An 18459-nucleotide genomic window follows, 5' to 3' on the forward strand; every position below is an offset into this window, starting at 1 on the left:
ATGTTGGCCAAGGCACTCATGAAACCACAGGATTTTAATCTGTAATTGTGTTCTTGTTCGTGTGATTATACCTGTCCACGAGTAAAGGTGTTTCCTTTCAAATCTATATGTGGTTTCTTTTCTTTGTGCTTGTAATTGCCCGCATGCCATTCGATCGAGGGCTGCCCATTTCTTTTGCAGTTTAGGCGGCTGATGCAACCTCACTGACACTCTCTGTCTCTCTCTCTCACACACACACACACACACACACCAGAATGGATGAATCAGATTTACTTATGTTCTGTCATCATCCTAGTCAGTGTTTGTCTGACTCCCGTCTCTGTGGTTTGCTCTCCATAAAAATCTGAAATTGACTCGCCATAATTTATCTGGTTTGGCGAGCCAGTTTCAGCTTGGATCTATTTATAGTCATCGCATACTTCAGGAACCTTTTCCTGAATTAAAACAAATTGAGAGGAAAAAAAATCATACAACTTAAAAGTCAAGTTGTTGTTTTTTTTTGATAAATGAGAGAGTAGTATAAAGCATGATGGTATGTAAATCATTATATATATCGTGAGTTATAGCTTGTATATAGATCTGTATAGATAGTCTATCAGTTTGTAAAGTTTGTCTCTCTCTGTTTCTCACAAGAATACGTCACTCTCATTTCAACATAAATATTTAATCAAAATCATCAATATCATTCCTATTTTATATCCCGTGCTTCTTCAACAGAGGTCCTGTTGTGAATAGTTATTGACTTCCTGAGTGTTGTTATGCTGCTCCATAATAGCTGTTATGGTTTTCCCCCTCACCGCAATGATCAATAATACAGTAGGGACATACTGTTGATCTAAACTAAATGGTTAAAAGCCATGTAGAATTGTTTCGGACATTTTGAGATCAGTAAATTACATTTTGCACATCCTAGTGTGTCTGATCTGAACATTTCTCTGGTCTGAAAAGTACCTCTGTTCACAAGTGGTTTGGATTAGCTGGGATCAACAGTTATGCACAAAGAGCTTCCACCCCAATGCCCCTTGCCCTTATTCATATGACTAAAGCCCCGTGTGGCAGTGCTGCAGCTTTGCAATGAATGACATGTGGTCACAGAGTGAGGTGACTATTGTGTGCCGGTTGTATCACCAAAGCGCAGCAGTGCAGAAACAACCGGACACCAGTATAGAGTTTTCCATCACGATATTTTAGGAAGCAGACTGTGCATAGTGTATCAGTTGTGTGTCAGCATCTGTGTGCATGCATCTGCTGTCTTGTTTAACGATGTTCCCGCAGTTGGAGTTGCATGTTGAACTCCATTATGACAGATTCACGCAGTGTGTAGGTCAGGTGAAAATCATATCTCGATATTTGGTGATTTTTGTGGCCAGCTGAAGGATTACATAGCTCTTCTTAGCCAAAAAGCTTTGACCTCTGAGGGTTTCAAACCCCACTCAAACTTTCTCAAAGCCCCATTGGATGAAGTCAAAACTGCATTTCCATTGAGATTAATACGTTGCTGTTTAGCTCCGTCTGTGAGATGCAAGGTTTTCAACACACAACAGGTTTGTTTTTGTTTGTGCAAGTGCGATACAATATGAGGAACTCTAACTCACAGAATGGATAAACAACATGCAGGGTATTTGAACAAAGCACAACAAAGGACCTTCCTGTTATGCCTCAGCTCTCTGTCATTGTTGGAATGCTGTTAAGCATTCCAACGATTGTTCTTCGAATCTTTATTCAACTTCTATTTCTTCCGTCACACCTCTTCTTCTCCTTCATATTTTAAGCTACAGAAACCGTTCAACTATTAAAATGTTCAGCTCTTTCACACGGCATTTTAAAATAAAAGCCCCACAGAATGAATCCTAACTGAAATGCTTGTGATGAGCCTGTCATTTAATAACTGGTTTGTGTTTATCTAACATTATGATTCTGTCTCCTCTCCCCTTCTCCCCCACACCCCACACCCCATTTCAAAATAAAAGCCCCAGAGAGTGAATTCTAACTGAACTGCTTGTGATGAAGCCTGTCATTTAATAACCTCTGTTTATGTGTCAGACATTATGATTATGTCTCCTCTCCCCCTCCCTCCCCCACCCAGCCCCACCCTTTCAAAATAAAAGCCCCATGGATTAACTGTATGTAAACATTAAACTGAAAATTAGGCTTTTTTTGTTGAAATAATGAATGCTCTTACTAATACTGCGACAACTACTACTGCTGCTAATATTTCTAGTATGACTACTACTACTGCTGCTACTACTTCTACTACAACTTTTGCTGTTGCTACTATTACTAGTTCTATTACTGCTACTATCAATATTATTACTACCACTACTGCTATTACTACCACTACCACTATTACTTATACTACAACTACTACTACTGCTATTCATGCTACTACCAGTACTAATACTACTACAGCTATTAGTACGACTGCTACTAGTACTACTACTACTGCTACTTCAAATACTGCCATTACTTCATTACTTTTACTCCTACTACTACTACTACTACTGTTATATTAAATACTACGACCACTACTACAGCTATTACTACTACTACTGATACTAGGCTACTACTTCTTCAATAGTAATTCAATTTTCATATCTGGCAGCAAACAGTATTCGGATATTCTGATATACTGTATCTTTGATAAGCCAGTATTAGCTGAAAGCAGCATGTATCATTCAAGCTGTAGTTGTTACAGCTTAAAGAGCTGTGGTTCTCCACTGTTCTCTAATTTCTTCTTTATTTCTTATGGATTACTGGCTACTTGTATCTCCTTAAGAGTCTAAAAGTTGTTCAAATAAAACTATGAAAATAAATCCCTCTTTAGTTTAACTGGTTGCCACTGGTGGACATATGCAACGTGATGAGAGGTCCCGGGCACTTTGCTTCATTTTAACGGGTCACAAGCCAAAAAGGCCGGGAACATATACAGTACTTTGCAGAGTGCTGGGTTGATGTACTGTGTGCAGTGTAATCTCTGCTTCCATGTGCCAGACTGAAGTCCAGAGGTATTTGGCTTGGCTTCAGTTTGTGTTTGATCAGGCTGTTTCTGGAATATTGACTGACCTGTGCCCAGGTCAAATACATCTCTTTCCTCACAACGATTGCCTTTTTCCTCTGCTCCTGCCCTTCTCCCTGGTTACTGTCACATTGGTCAGCACTTTGCACAATTTCATTCCACTACATTCAAGAACTAGAAATATAGAAATATTTGAATGCATTACCAGATGATTGCAACTAAAACAACCAAAGAAGATTTCTCTTTTTATCTCCTGTGCTTCAGAGGACTGAAAGCTCTGTTTGCTTCTTGTCCTGTTTGTTGTCTGATCTCAAACCTCAGTCCAAAGTTTACTCTGATACATCCTCACCAGAGTGTGAGTGTTGGCAGAGCTGTCTGAGGTTCAGAGAGGTTACCAGCATTCCCAACATCCCCACAGGTAGCAGCAAGGTGTCAAATGTACTTAGATTGCAAGTATTGTTGGAAAAACCTCCTGGCAGATGACACATTACAGGACTTGGTTGTTTACCACCCATTGATCTGCCATTAAGGGGCTGGTCAATAATGCTCGTAAATGTATCTAGAGCATGATGTAACCCATCACAGGAACCCATCTGAAACAGAATGAAGGCAGATGTTGCCTGCTGGGTCAGTTGAGTCATACCTTCCCTTAACACTATCAGATACTAGCACAACAATCAGAAATTTGAGATGTATCCTGTATTTGGCTTATTCCCTAATCCCTGCATTCTGGATATTTCATACTGGCATTGAACTGTTATTCAGAAAAAGAAAAAATATATACTGTATATATTGAATAGGAATCATATATTTAGGCAAATGCCACATACTAAAGTAAACACCAGAAGAGTTGAATGCAAAAAAGTGGGACACATACATCATTTTATGTTAAGGTTTACATGTGGGGTTTCATCTTTCACATTTGTTAAAAAGTATTTCTAAAAACTCATCCAATTACATTTACCGAGCTATCTCCATATCAACGAGCTCCAGGAACAAAATATCCCATTTAAGGCACTTTGCAGGTACCATGATAAGCTTCACTCTTATCCCTGCTGATGGATTAACTAAAGGACAAATTAAAACATGGCTAGGAAATATATCTGGTGGATTAAGTCAATTTCAAAACTGACATTGAACCCATGTCGTGTCTGGGGAGTAAGTGTTATAAATCGAATCAGACGTGGCATAGAGAAGATGTTCAGAGGATTACCGGTACACTTGTACCGGCAATTACCGGCAGGATGTAGCAAAGAGGTTTGACATGGTTATGACCTTAGAGAGTCAGATACCAGCAGGTATCAATCCTTCTCTATTTCTCAGAATGTAGTGCTGTGCTTTGTCTTTCTGTCATTTGGTGGGTAGTCCAACATCTCGAAGGAAAATGTGGACGGATACTGAATAGATAACTAGGGGATGTACTACATTTGTTTACAGGTGCATTGTGAGTATTGCTATTTAATTCATAAACATTGGTATTTAAATGCACCCCATGGGTAACATTATACCAAACTGCATACTGATGGTAGCATCTCACATTTTCCATAGTTTTAGACCAGGGCCACTGGTCTGCCAACAAGATCACATCAGACTTCCTATAGTTGTAGATCTATGTCTTCTGCTGCAGTCCATGTCTGTGTGGCCTGCTGAAGTCTGTTCCCTTGCTAATCTAATTTGCATCCTATCTTCCTAGCTTTACTCCCCTAGCTTTAGCACGTGTCCTATTTCCACCTCCTTCCTGATCTCCATCCCCATTTCCACATCTGTCTCCGCCTCATTCCTCGACCTGATTGTCACACCTCACCTTGACGTCATTCCAAACCAGACCCTTGACCTAAGGGTCTGGAATCCACCAAGGAGATTCTGAACCTACTGGCTCAGCATGCACTTCCCAAGTTAATTAAAGTGATCTTTCACTTTGGTGGACTTTTAGCTACACCAATTAGTGCCCCTTTATGTCAACCGCCACTGAGATCGTTACAGAATCTGTGCATCATTATATTGATCTTTAAATCTTCACTCTCCATTTGCTTGCAATTCTGAGGAACCTATTTTAGTGTCAAATCCAAACATCTAATACACAAGATATTGTGTATTAGACAGGACACTACTTCTCCCAAACAAAAAGGCAACACTTCAGGTTTTAAAGTTATGCTTGGATTCAAATCTGCAAATTTTCCAGCAAAGTGAACTATCACTTTAAGAGTTTGGACCAGCGGCTGAAGAGAGCCTTCATAAGATTAGCCCTGCCGCTTGACAGCCACAGCTTAAGAGGCACCTCGACTGACCCCTGTGCCTCCATCAGCACAGAGTGTACATTTTGTATTTGCTTATGCGTGTGTATATTACAACAATTGTGTTTGTTAGTGGGGGAGCCTGTTCATGCCTGCATGTTTGATTTACCGTTAAAAACCGAGAGTCAGTCAAGTCATGAATATTTTGCGTGTCTGTACATCCATTTGGGCATAGAAAAGCAAGCAAGACATGCCTGTACAACCTCAATCCCCTCAGGTCAGAATACAGACAGTATATCATGCCTGTGCTATGCCACGTTTGTCTTTATCATCGAGGATTTACGCCACTCAAGAATTTAGAGCATCCACTCAACCCTTCAGCCTCTCAAAAAACCCTTGTACATCTTGTTTATCACCAGGCACTCTCTTGCTTTAGGCCCTGGTTTAGGATGAAACAGGCTATAAATTACAGGCAAGGATTCTAAACCAACAAGAAAATAATTTGTCAAACAAAAGGCCCACAGAGGCTTACAAGTCTTGCCTAATTAGCACTCAGAGATGTTTTAACCATGGTGCTGGAGGCCATGCCAAGGAAACCATAGCCACAAAAAGCTGAGTTATCATGATATGGGTATTGTATGCATTGATGGTGGCAGATGTGCTGTGGGTGGTTGTGTGTGCCAGATGCCACATGACTCTAAATGGAGTCTGAGGGCATTTAGCAAGGGACAGTGAGGCACTCACAGTAAAAATGTAAGTTGGCATTAATATCGTGATCAGAGGTCTGTTTATTCTCAGACAGAACCACCACCACCACCACCCACCATACTCTCTCAGCAGTGCTGCCTTTCTCCTTCACTCATCCCGCCCTCCATCCTTTCCTTCTGGTTAGCTATTCCCAGCTGTATCCAGCCTTTGCCCCAGGACCTCAAGCCACTTTAAATTCCCAACATATTCCACTATCATGGCCCATCATCACCAGCACACACGTGACCTGATCGTACATCGGTATTATAGTCAGTAAACGGGGTGAAATACCTAATGACAAGTGTGTCAACAGAACGTGTTATACATGTATCTCACTGTTTGGGATACAGGAGTTCTTGGGCACAGTTTAATAGCTCGTACATTTTTATCACAGACTTTTTCTTTGAATCCATGATTGGTTTTAAGGGCACAGGTCATTCAGTATTACTTCTCCCTGTACAGGGTGCACACCTCAAACACACGTTTTTTTTATATGCTGCCCGGTTTGTGGAAAATGTAATTGCTTGATTTGGTCATTAGATAAAAAAAATTATATACATTTGTGAATTTTGAAATTCTAATTTGGTCAGTTGGTTGAGTTTGAAATTGGACAGTGCAGTTTGGTGTCTGTGGTACTCATAAAGAATGCAGAAATGAAGGCAATACCAACACAACACGAGAGCTGATTAAAAATGGTATAAAACGATTTTCAAGATAGATTTGTTTTTACAAGGCATAGCATTGAAGAGTGAATACATTCATCAGCTCCTGACTAATGCACTGAAACCTTTTACTCTATTGGAGTGTTTTTTTTTCTTTTTCTCTTGTAAGGAATGGAGTGATATGTCTTCATTAGGATATAACACCAGCATAAACATGGAGTTTTCCAATTGACTGTAGATAAGACAATCTGCTGATAACTTAGTAAGTAAACAATACCCTCTCTCTTGCACTCTGTCTGTCTGTCTCTTCCTCTACTTTCTCCCAGGCCTTATCGAGCGTTGAATGTTTTTCACTTTAACTCACACTGTGCTAACATGCCCACTACCCATCGCCACATAAGCTGGCTGTTACAAAACACTCTGTTTCATGTCAGGGTGCCAGCTCAGCCAACACATCTCAGCCACCTCTCCATGTCAAAGTGTGTGTGTGTGTGTGTGTGTGTGTGTGTATGTTTGTGTGTGTGAGAGAGAGAGAGACAGAGAGATAGAGAGATTAAGAGTGATGGATAAACGGTCGTTTCAGAGTCAGAGATTTACATAGTATGTTTTTGATATGCACTGTTCTTCTACCTTGGATCATTTGAGAATGCCAGTTTTCCACAGGCTCATTTTACTTCAGCCTCCAGTCATTCATTCCATTCTCACGCCTCACCTTTGACCTCTGAATTTTGTTCCCAGAGAAAATAATTGAAGTTCCTGTGTTGATGCATTCTTTCGTGTTGCTCTGCAAAACAGAATTGCGTCATCCTGCCAAGAAAGAAGCGAATGATCTCATACTGTAGATCTACATACGTACATGTGGTATGTAGTGTTTTTTCATGTGTGTGTGTGTGTGTGTGTGTGTGTGTCTGTCCGCGCTGAAGGTAGAATTTAATCTTTGATACTGTTATCAGCTCCATGGTGCTGGAGGACTGTTTGGAAGACCCACTGCAGCTCTGACCTACTTGTGTCAGTGTATACGGGGCTGCAGACTGTTTTCCATTGAGTGTGTGTTGTATGTGTGTGTCTTTAATAGTGCTTGGGATAGTGTGTGTTTGAGGAGAACTCTCTGTGGACTCGGGGAGTGTGAGAAGCTGGGTGTTTTGACAGCTTTAGAACTGTTCCAGTACAGTGCTGAGGCAGGGGGTGTGCAGGCCTGTTGGATATTTGGGTGAGCTGTAGGGGTGAGAATAGGGCCAGCGGAGGAGTGGACAGGAGGAGATGAGATGAGGGGAAGAATTTCATTCCAAAGTGCTCTACGACCATAAAATCATACCTGCTATGCATTGCTTAATAATAAATAAATGTATGATGTCTGCTAAAATCAATCCATTCGAGCCCAAAGGTAGCCATAATGTAAAGTAGAGAATTTCACTGAAACGCCTGTAATTCATACTTTGTATGAACAGGTGTCACATTTTAAATATGGTGTATCGTTGATTGCAAAATGAAGGCCTACCTAAATGTTTGATGAAGACTGAGGGGAAGGCATTTACAGAGGTAAGATGGAAGTATTGTTAAAGGTAAAAAACAATATCCACAGGGTGCCAAATTGGGATTTACTGAACTTGAAAAAAATATTTTTTACCTAAATAAACAAATTCAATCCTTCAATAAAACTTGAGGAACATTGGATGGCGTTGAATATACTGCAGACCAAACTGAGTCTTTGTCTAAGCAGCAGGACGATCCTTGTTGAGGTAGTTATGCCAAAGAATGATCTCAGCTCATTCTCCCAACTTTAATCTCACCAAAGTGTAAAAGCAATGGGTGTGGACTTCCCACACAGTTAATAAAAGAGCGATAAAGCTCAAAAACAAAGCCACTCAGTCCTCTCTGTACTACTGTAGCTGAAAAGGCCAGACATAAGCTCAGCCTGTGCTGCTTGAGAGTTCTCTCACAAGTACACCTCTCCACATTTCTGAGCCCGCTCAGTGCCAGTGCTGTGAACCCCTGCTTTCTCCAGCAGCATTCCGGTCCATCTTTCATGCTGTTTCATTCTGGCCATGCCAGCCAGGTCAGGGGCCAGAGTTTTCTCAGGCCTTCAAGATAGCACTGGACAAATAGACATATAAAAAAGACATCTCCACTTAGTTGCACATTAAAATCCTGTTCATGTAACTGTGGTGTTGTTGCTGGTGTTATTGCATGTTGTGTGCAAGAGCATACATGAAAACACAAGAGTTTGTGGAGACAGACTAAGGAGAAAAATGGTCAAGTATAATAGATTTGTGGTCTTTGACTCTAAGCATATAGTGTGGCAGCTACTGTTGATCTGCACAAAAATATGTCACACAGACGAGGCCAGGGGCAGTGGCCTTGAGTGTCAACACTGACATAATGTAGCAAAGAGGGTAGTTTATAGCGTCTTTGTTCCAGAGAGGTCAGTACCAAATTCTACCAGTAGATGTCCGTCTTCAGTCTTCCACAGTCACGAAAGGAAGTTGGTAAGATCAGACTGTCCTCGGGTCCCCAAGTGGCCAAACACTGCAAAATGTCCAAAATGAATTGTAAGATAAAATGCAATCTAATACAAAATGCATTTTCTCTTCTTATCTGGAATTGCACAATGAAAGGCAGATGAACTCAGAGGAAGGTTCATGTCTTTAAAACATGCCTGGGCAAAGCCTTGAGTTGGACAATATAACATTTATAAAGTGAGGTATTTTACCTCCTGGCAACATGGCGACATTCACTACTCTGATATAATTTAGCTTAACATTCCAGAAGGTAATTCCCTGACATCGAGATCTTGAACAAAATGGGAGTGTTTTCCACATCAATCCATGATCTGCCTTTTCTTTCTTGGCTCCTGTCTTTTGTAGCAATACATAAGTGTTGCTATGTGGTATCTAGTTGCTAACAACCAGAATAACCACAGAAGAGAAACTATCTCCATTGCCTATGAGTAATAACGAAACGATTGCATCATTTATCTGGATTTCAGTTTGGATAGGGAATGACTAATGTGTATGCGCAAGGATTAAAGGATACATTAAGATAACATCAGATGGATATTCATACTTTTGCACATTTACCAATTTATTTTTACATATTTTGTTAAATGTTTGCCATGCTTTTTTAAAAAGTGCTTTATCCCTCGTGTTTGGGTAATAATGGGAGTCACAAGGAAAGAGAGTCTCCAAGCAGCACAGTGGTGGACGTGAATGCTCCACCACCAAAAAGCAGCATGCTTTCCGGCATGTATTGAGTTAACAGGATGGAACGAGCACGCGTTCGGGCGGGGATACCATCATCATTACAGGATAGGATTGGCTCTTAAATCCTAATCTCTTATGAGACCTTAAAGTGTTCCTCTTCAGCTCCAGCATCTGACACATACGGTCTTAAATACAAGTTGTTTGTAGTGTTCAGCCACTTCTGTTGGCTGATATTTATGTTGAAGAAAGCTATTAGAAGGCTGTTCTTTAGTCCCGAGTCAAAGTAAAAATTGAAAATGCAAGAGAAAATGTAAACGCCAGGGGTTGAATGTAATGTTGAAATGAATGCACACCCCAAATATTTTACAACATAAAATGTCTTTACTATTCATGTGTTCTATGCTTTATAGTCCACCCCTAAATATCACGGACGTGCAGCTGGCGTCGATCTGCGCCAAATTTATATTTTTCTGACAGCACTTGAACGCAGCACAAAATGAGACGCTTGAATTGTGTAGTGACGCGCAGCCGTGGAGGCGTGCCTCAACTGAAATCAGCTGGGGGAAACAACAACAGAAAAGGAGGTGACTCAGACCACAAACATCTTTAGGCCGGCTATGTTTACATTCCACCCTAAAAAGCGTCCGATTAAAATCACAACAGCATTGCATCAGGTCTGCAACAGCGGGTCGAGACTTATTGAGGACTGTGAGACGCTGGATTGAGAAGGCAGCGAAGGGGAAGTAAGAGGAGAGGATGTGACAGGTCAGCTGCTCTGCAGACAAATGTGCTCTGATACAAACAGCGAGACCACCGCGAACACCTTTTCATTCTCCGCGCGTCCTTGTCTGGTTTGAGTGACCGGCTGAACCACCGGCAGAGTGGCATGTGGGTCAATTCCGGAACCGTCGGAAGGTAGGGACCCCTCCTGCAGCAATACAGAGTCACATGCTCCCAATGCAATTCTTGTTGTGCACTAAGCAATCCGCACACTGCTTGTAATATCCTTTACTCTGAAGATTATTAATTCATCAGCTGTATTTAAATCAATGGTGACTTTATTGGAGACTACCTAATGGATTTTTAATCTCTATAATGCCACTGTAATAGTCTCAAAGGCTCTTATATTTTACATGTATTGCATTCTTTTTTTTATAATCCCACGCGTGGTGCTTCAGAGCATTTCGAATCAGTGTGGTAGTGCAGCGGATGGGTTTGGCACGTTACGCAAGACTTATCAGCTCGGGATGTAGGATGATATCCACCTGCCTTTTACAACACAGATGATAACAGACACCTTACCACCGCGCTGAATGTGTGTAACCTGCATTGCGTTTCCGCACACAGGGATGCCAATACAATGGATAGCCTGCTTTGTTGAATCGGTTTCCCAAAAAAAATATGAATGAGCCAGGTGGTTGTGAATGGCTACGGTGGGAGGGAGGGAGCGCACGAGGTGCTTTTCATTGATGAGTGTAGTGATGCGACAGCACATTATCTACTGGAATAGTGGATCAAAGCTATGGCAATAGATCACGAGCAAAATCTTGCTGTTTGAGTTTGTAAGAATGCACATGCACTCGTGCACGTATGCACCTGAATACACACACAATGATGCTGATCCTGTGGCTATGACGTCATCGGAGGAAGTGACTCTCCCCTTTACCTGTAAATTATGTAATTTCCAGTCTTTAGCAATGAATCATATCTGCAAAGTGTGGTTCGGTAAACAAACTGTTTTGTCTTTTGGCCAATGCATCTTTCTCCTGAAAATACGTCTATTAATGGCCACCTGCCTGTGGCTCAACCTTCTGCATTACTAAATATTACTTTCCATTCTGGTACAAATTACAAATAAGTATTGGTTTTAGACTTTCTATTGGCCCACTACTTCTGTTATTTTATCAATGATCGAGGCTGTCGTTATGTGTACGGTGAGATGGATCTGGGACAGAGCTGTTAGCCTGGTTAGGCACTAAGCCCAACGCTTTGACTGTGTCAACAGCTGTGAGATAACACAGTGCAGCACTGACAGACCCACATGGAAGAGTCAGCCAGCATTATATGGCTGCTTTGAATGTTCTGATCCCTGGAACAGACTGTAGTAGGGTACCCGGGGGTGATAGACCTTGCAACTGCGTGTACGTATTGTGCTTTATGTGTGTGTCTTCCTGGATCTGAACCCAGTATGTTATGATATGGACCGCTTTGGTGAGAAAAAAGTGCTCAGTGTTCAGCTCTGCTAGTGGTATGTTTGTAATATGATGTATAATATAATAGAATGCTAATTAGGGTCCAGGCTATTGAAAGGACCAGGCTTTCTAGCACATTTTTAAAGTATGTTGTGTTTAAAGCCCCTGTTACATTCCCAAAGGAGATTCATGGCCTGGAATGTGTCTGCCAGGCAAACTTTATCCACCTCCAGTCCAAAATTGCAATATTGTTTGGGTCACTTTGCCTTAAAGTTACAGTAATTCCCAAATGCTTTGACTCAATTTCAGAGAAAAAACACAACGCACACAATCAGAACATAATTATGTATATCTGGAGAAATGTATCATCATTGCATTTTGAAATATCAGTACAAATGATGTTGGCAAGCATCAAACCAGAGTATGACATAGTGATTGCAATGATCTGTTTTGCATTTTGTATGCAAACACTGCATACAAAAAGAATGTTTTGCTCTTCAAACTTGTACTCTCAAAATGAAGTCAAAGCAGTCACAAAGTACTGTAATTGAGAGGTCATCTGTATATTTGTATCAGAAATGTCTAGAAAAGAAAAATGGGTGAGAAAGTGGGAGAGGTGATAGAAGAAAAGTCATACTGGAAGATAATAAACAGCAAAAAATGTTCTGTATCGGATCAGATGCTGGAAAGAATGTTGTGAAATAGAAACACGATAAAGACAAACGAGTTAAGACAGAGAGATGGAGAGAAAGAGAAGGTGTAAAATATGGACAAGGGAGGAGGAGGAGGAAGATGGGAGGGAGAAAGGAAATTAGGGCATCAAGAGGAGCCTTCCTGTGTTTACAAAGCATTATCGCAGCAGAGAGAAGAGAGGAGGAAGGCTTTCTCCTGCAGGCTCATGCTGCTCCCAAAGACCCTCATTCATTAGGATTTATGCGTACATATCGCCGTCTGCCACGGTGCGCACAGTAATACCAGTGCCATCTGCAGTGGGTGAGGCAAGTATGTGCCGGCATGCTTGCGTGTGAGCATGTGTGTGCTAGTGTGTGTGAGTCTGAGGTCGACTGTCAGCCATCAAGAGGCTCCCTTGATGGCTGACAGTAGACCTGGTCCGTAGCAGAGGCTATAGGCTACAGACCAGGTTATGTAACCAGTCTGTGCCAGCTGCGCCTGTGGCAGTCACTGTCTCAATCACCCACATAACACACACACACACACACACACACACACACACACACCTGAAAAGCATATACCGGTACCCAAGTACGAATGAGTAGACTTTTTATTTCACGAGGGCATACTTTGACAAACAAATAGTGAGATTAGTTTGCACATGTAGCCATAATTATATCCAGCAATTGCACATGGACACTTTAAATATGCAGTCAAGCCTGTGATAGTGTAAACCCCATAGCTCTGTGCCAGTGCGCAAGTGTTGACCCATCTATAAAGTGGGTGGTTATTGGGGGCATTTTGTTTTTGCTGGGTGGGAGGGAGCGGAGAGGCAGGCGGCTTCAGTCAGGGTGGTGAACTCTAGCCCCAAGGAAGAAGACAAAAAAAGAGGCAGATGGGGGGCTGTGGAGGGCTTTGGGATGAGAGGTGGCTGCCAGTGTATTGCTAAAAGTATTGCACAACAGAGAGAGGGAGACAGAGGGGGAAGTAAACCGGGTGTGGGAGGGCTGTCTGTTTAATGCTCCTTGATTGCTATCCAGAAAAGTGCAAGGTCATAGATAGATGGATAGATAGATGACTTCTAAATCAAGGGGCGGAGGGAGAGAGAAAAAAACGAGGGAGAGGACAAGAAAGAGGGCGGTGGAGAGAGGTTACGAAAAGACAATGGGGGAAGTGAAGAATGGAATAACTGTGAGCTGGAGCGTTAGATTTGGAGAATGAATACAGAATAGGAAGGAGAGAGGAGGGAGCTTGTGAGCGGGTCAGAAGGTGCGGGTGAGTGGGCACAGCTGGGAACAAACCAGAGAGACATAGACAGACGGAAGGATAAAGGAACGGATTTAGACAGGAAGTGTGTAAAAAAACAAACAGCAAAGATGCCAGGAAATGTGCAATGAAGTAGAGCTTCAAGCCATCTCCTTATGAAACCCCCATCTGGCTTTTAAAGCAAAGCCATACTGAGATGCACACTATCCAAATTATGCATGAGCTTCTTTGTCTGTCTGGTCCTCCTGCACCAAACACACGCGCACACACACACTGACTCAATCCGGGACATTCCAGAGTAGAAACCAGAAGGTCGGTGTTTGAGTGTTTTCGAGTGAGTGTTTGAGACCCCATCGCAGCGTTCCTATCACTGTGGTCTTGCCTACACCCATTCATATGTCACTACAAGAGTCAGAAATGCATGCACAAAAGAACTGGGACAGAATCTCATTCTCTTTTTCAAGCACGCATGTTATGGTTACATGCGACACTTCTTTGCCCATGCAGCCTCCTTTGGGGCCCTGCTGGGAAGATGACACTGGCTGGCAGATGAAGTCTAGACGTCTGTGTACAGTTCACTATAGGTCGTTGGCTGAAAATGAAACCTGAGCTATGCAGCTTCTCTTTCCGCTCCTCTGAGCTGCACTGCTCTGCTCTCACAGTCTCCGGCTTCAGCTCATCCCGAGTCATGCAATTCAAAATAATTGTTGAAGTTGGTGAAAGCCCAATCACTTTAAATATAAACCTGAGAGCAGGTGCATATCTATACAAGTTCAGTGGTGTGCTAGTAAACAACTGTGTTATGTGCGCTGACTGCCGTGTGACCAGACTCTCGCTCGGAGCCCGATGCAGAGCATCAGATGGAGGATGATATCTGGGAGCCGGGTACTCTTGATCCCCCTGGGAAACTGTCCACACACCGACACCGCCAACTCCGCCTCCTGGTTACATCACTGCTCGCATCATTCCATGCCTCATAGGCCGGCCTTAAGCTCATTACCACGTGCACACACATGCACTCATGCATGCTCACATGCCTATATGCCGATGACTTACCTTCCTTTGGGTCACTATATGATCTCACACTGTTCTCTAACTGTCTTCCGCTCTTAAAGAACCACATATTTGAGGGTAGAGAGAAGCAGCAGCAGCAGGAAAAGCTGTGCTACGTTCCCCTGAGCAGCCTCGGTTATTGCTGGTCTTGCCCTTTTGATCCCAGTGGCATAACTGACCGATTCTAATGCTGGGCTGACAGTCCCTCTCTTTCTCTCTAAGTCTCTAATAATCCCGCCCCTGCCTTGTTTCTCTTGCAATCCCTTTTGCTTATCTAATGTTGCATTGGAAACGCTAAGCATTTACAATACTCGGCGTCCTCTCATATTGGGGATGTTACAGCACCCCTTGCGTAGTAGTTTTTTTCCTATTACAGCACGAAGAGGGCTGCTGCGATGACTATTAGGCAGATAGCTGTTAGATAAGTGCAAACGTTTTTATTGCTTCTTCTATCTCACTCCTCCACCTGTAGTACGTGTCTCAGAAGGTGTCGCAGCCAGACAGGTGGCAGGGGAAAAATGGTATTTATAGCTCCGAAAGGCACAGTTCTATCTGTTCCATATGGACCAATCAGGAAACGGCCTCTATGACGGACACTTTTCTTCAGCTCACATAGACAAAGGTAGGCTCTCTGTGCTGTACTTTCTGGCTGACGTAATTTGGGACTCCTTTTGACAGCAAAGATGCTTTTGTTGATGTTGGCAAGGGACATCGTTGTCTGATGTCTCTGCTGGGGGAAGAAATAAGCTCTATAGTTTAGCCGTGGTCTTATGAATAGGTTGGAGGTCTTTGGGGACATGGAGAGCAAGTGATGGCTGATTAACAGGGTGCACACATGGCTCATATGTCCGATGAATAGATGCCATTTTTAGCTGTTGGTCTGAACTGGCATCCACGTCAAAGGATAAGCAAGGCCTTTATGAATGTTTCAGTTGCTCTATTTATGGGGTGTGTCTTTGATCTAGTTGCAAGTACGGATGGACTGATTATCTGATTTCAGGTCTAACTGGGTGTTTGGTTGCGTGCGTGTGTGTGTGTGTGTGTGTGTGTGCGTGTGTGTGTGTGTGGGGGGGGGGGGCTGTTTATGCAATACAGCAGATTCTTCCAGAAATGTTTTAGAAAATGGGTATTGACATGTGTTTTGACATCTCAGAAATGTTTGCAAGCAGTTTATCGACAGGGGATTTTGACAAGCTTTTCACAGGTGCGTGGTTTTAACAGAGGAAGTCGAGCTGTGTTGCATAACCACCTCTGTCTTGTGCTGCGGTTCAGTGCAGAGTTGACAGGTGCTCAAACTTGCAACGAACACTTTCTTTCTACTTTCCCTTCTATGTAAGCCAACAGTAAATAGGTTTGAACCCAACAGATGACGCAAAGCTCCCCCTGGGCTCCCTGAATGAGCTAAAAAGTTATTACGAATGCCCCTGGGAGTGATTTTATTGTCTGTCTTTTTGCATTGTGTTTTCTGTGAAGCATGCTATCAATGCATCAAAAGGGGAGTGGATACAGGGAAAGACAGACAAGAAGAGAAAAGGACAGTGAGCTCATGGGAAGTCTCGCTGTCTTTCTCTCCCTCTCTCTGTGCTGTTACAGAAATAGCTCTGCGGCCCCTTCATTCCTCAGCCTGCGAACCACGTGTTCTATTGAGGAGTTTGGCAGACGCGTCTGAACACACTGGTCAGTACAGCTACGGGAGCCTTAACACAGCCTCCCTAGCCTGGACTGGGCGAGAATTAGAAGCTGTATTGTCGCTGGGGCCAGTTGCTTTCATTGTCCAAATGCAGTGTCAGTCTTCGTGGGATGCATTATCAATGTGATTTTAATATCCCATGAATATTGAATTAACCTCTTTTCGTTCTCTCTCTCTCTCTCTCTCCTTTTGCCTTTCTCCAGGGCCCTCTCCATGGATATAGACACAGACTATGAGCGGCCCAATGTGGAAACCATTAAATGTGTGGTGGTAGGGGATAATGCAGTAGGCAAGACCAGGCTAATCTGTGCCCGGGCCTGCAATGCCACCCTCACACAGTATCAGCTGCTTGCCACCCACGTGCCAACCGTCTGGGCCATCGACCAGTACCGTGTATGCCAGGAGGTGGGCACACACGTACACCTAAACACACAGCCAAACACAGTGTGGAAAGAGCCACATATAGGCACACTCTGGTACACCGTTGGACATGTTACTGAGGCTGATTCTGTTTATTGTTCATATGTATCACAGCTGAAAACCTCTCTCTTCAGGCCTATGAAATACAACTTGATTCTAAAGATGTTGACCATGCAGTTTGATATTGTGCATTGTTTGTGTTTTTTTCCTTCCTGAGTGATTGCATAATCCTTCAATATCACTAAAACATCAAACATCAAAATGAAGTTAAGATATGTGACTGTTCTGCAGGTGTTAGAGAGATCTCGTGATGTAGTGGATGAGGTCAGTGTGTCCCTGAGGCTGTGGGACACGTTCGGGGATCATCACAAAGACAGACGCTTCGCCTATGGCAGGTGAGCGGATGAGTACACAGTAACAGGCACACCTTGCAAACACAATCCTTTTTCACAATTGGTGCATCCAAGACATCTTTGTCTTGTCTCTGTAGAATTTGTATGGCCTTGACACAATTTATTTCGGCGAACATGTGAGCTAATTCTTTGCCGGGCGGTTTAGGAGAAAGAAACCTGACAGACCCGCACATAAAAATGCCCGCATAACATTTACCTCCCCAAAAGTCGTTTTTTTTGTGTGTAATCCAGCTGCCACGCTTTTTAGTTGAACTCTGCTCTCAAGCTGTTACATCCTTCCTCCACCAGACATGATTGGATCATCGCTCTATCCTCTTACTCCCTTTCCCTTTATCAAAGCTGCTTTATTGGCATGAAATGCAAAAGTACTTATTGCCAAAGCGAAATCAGCAAATACCAATTCAAACGACGGTGACCAAACTTGACCACATGACAGTAACACAGAAAAGTGAAGATACATTTCATACTTTATTAGATGAGTTCTGTATATATATATATATATATATATATATATATATATATATATATATATATATATATGCCACATATTTATCTAAACACAATAATTAGAGGTTTTCTTTTTTCTTTTCCCACACAATGCTGAGACATTTGTTGCCATCTACTTTGCCATTTTATCTATTTTATACACATCTTTCAGAATTGACTGTTTCTTACGTTCACAGCATTACATCATAAGCCATAACCAGATACAAACATCAACACACACACACACATGCATGTACACATCACACTGTGCAACCTGTGAGTTCTCACAAGGGTGGGTGGATGCACTTCGTGTAACATGTCACGCTGTCACCTTTTGGCAAGTATGCATGCCTGACTGCGTTTGTGCATTTGTAGGTTGGATGTAGTTCAGTTTGAGGATCAAATTCC

The 18459-nt window shown here is 42.5% G+C and overlaps 1 protein-coding gene across 2 annotated transcripts in view; it reads left to right on the plus strand.

The window, feature by feature from the left end:
- Positions 1-18459, plus strand: part of rhobtb4 (Rho related BTB domain containing 4) — a 39717-nt gene that overhangs the window by 4476 nt on the left and 16782 nt on the right. The window contains exons 1-3 of one of the 2 annotated variants that reach the window (XM_079270569.1): positions 10669-10774; positions 16936-17137; positions 17444-17547. In XM_079270569.1, the coding sequence (XP_079126695.1) occupies positions 10746-10774; positions 16936-17137; positions 17444-17547 (335 nt within the window). In that variant the 5' untranslated portion in view covers positions 10669-10745. Of the gene's footprint in view, positions 1-10668; positions 10775-16935; positions 17138-17443; positions 17548-18459 lie in introns of those variants that run through there. The other variant, XM_079270570.1, reaches the window with a different exon arrangement.

This window comes from Melanostigma gelatinosum, assembly GCF_949748355.1.
Source record: "Melanostigma gelatinosum genome assembly, chromosome: 6".
NCBI classification, from domain to species: domain Eukaryota; kingdom Metazoa; phylum Chordata; class Actinopteri; order Perciformes; family Zoarcidae; genus Melanostigma; species Melanostigma gelatinosum.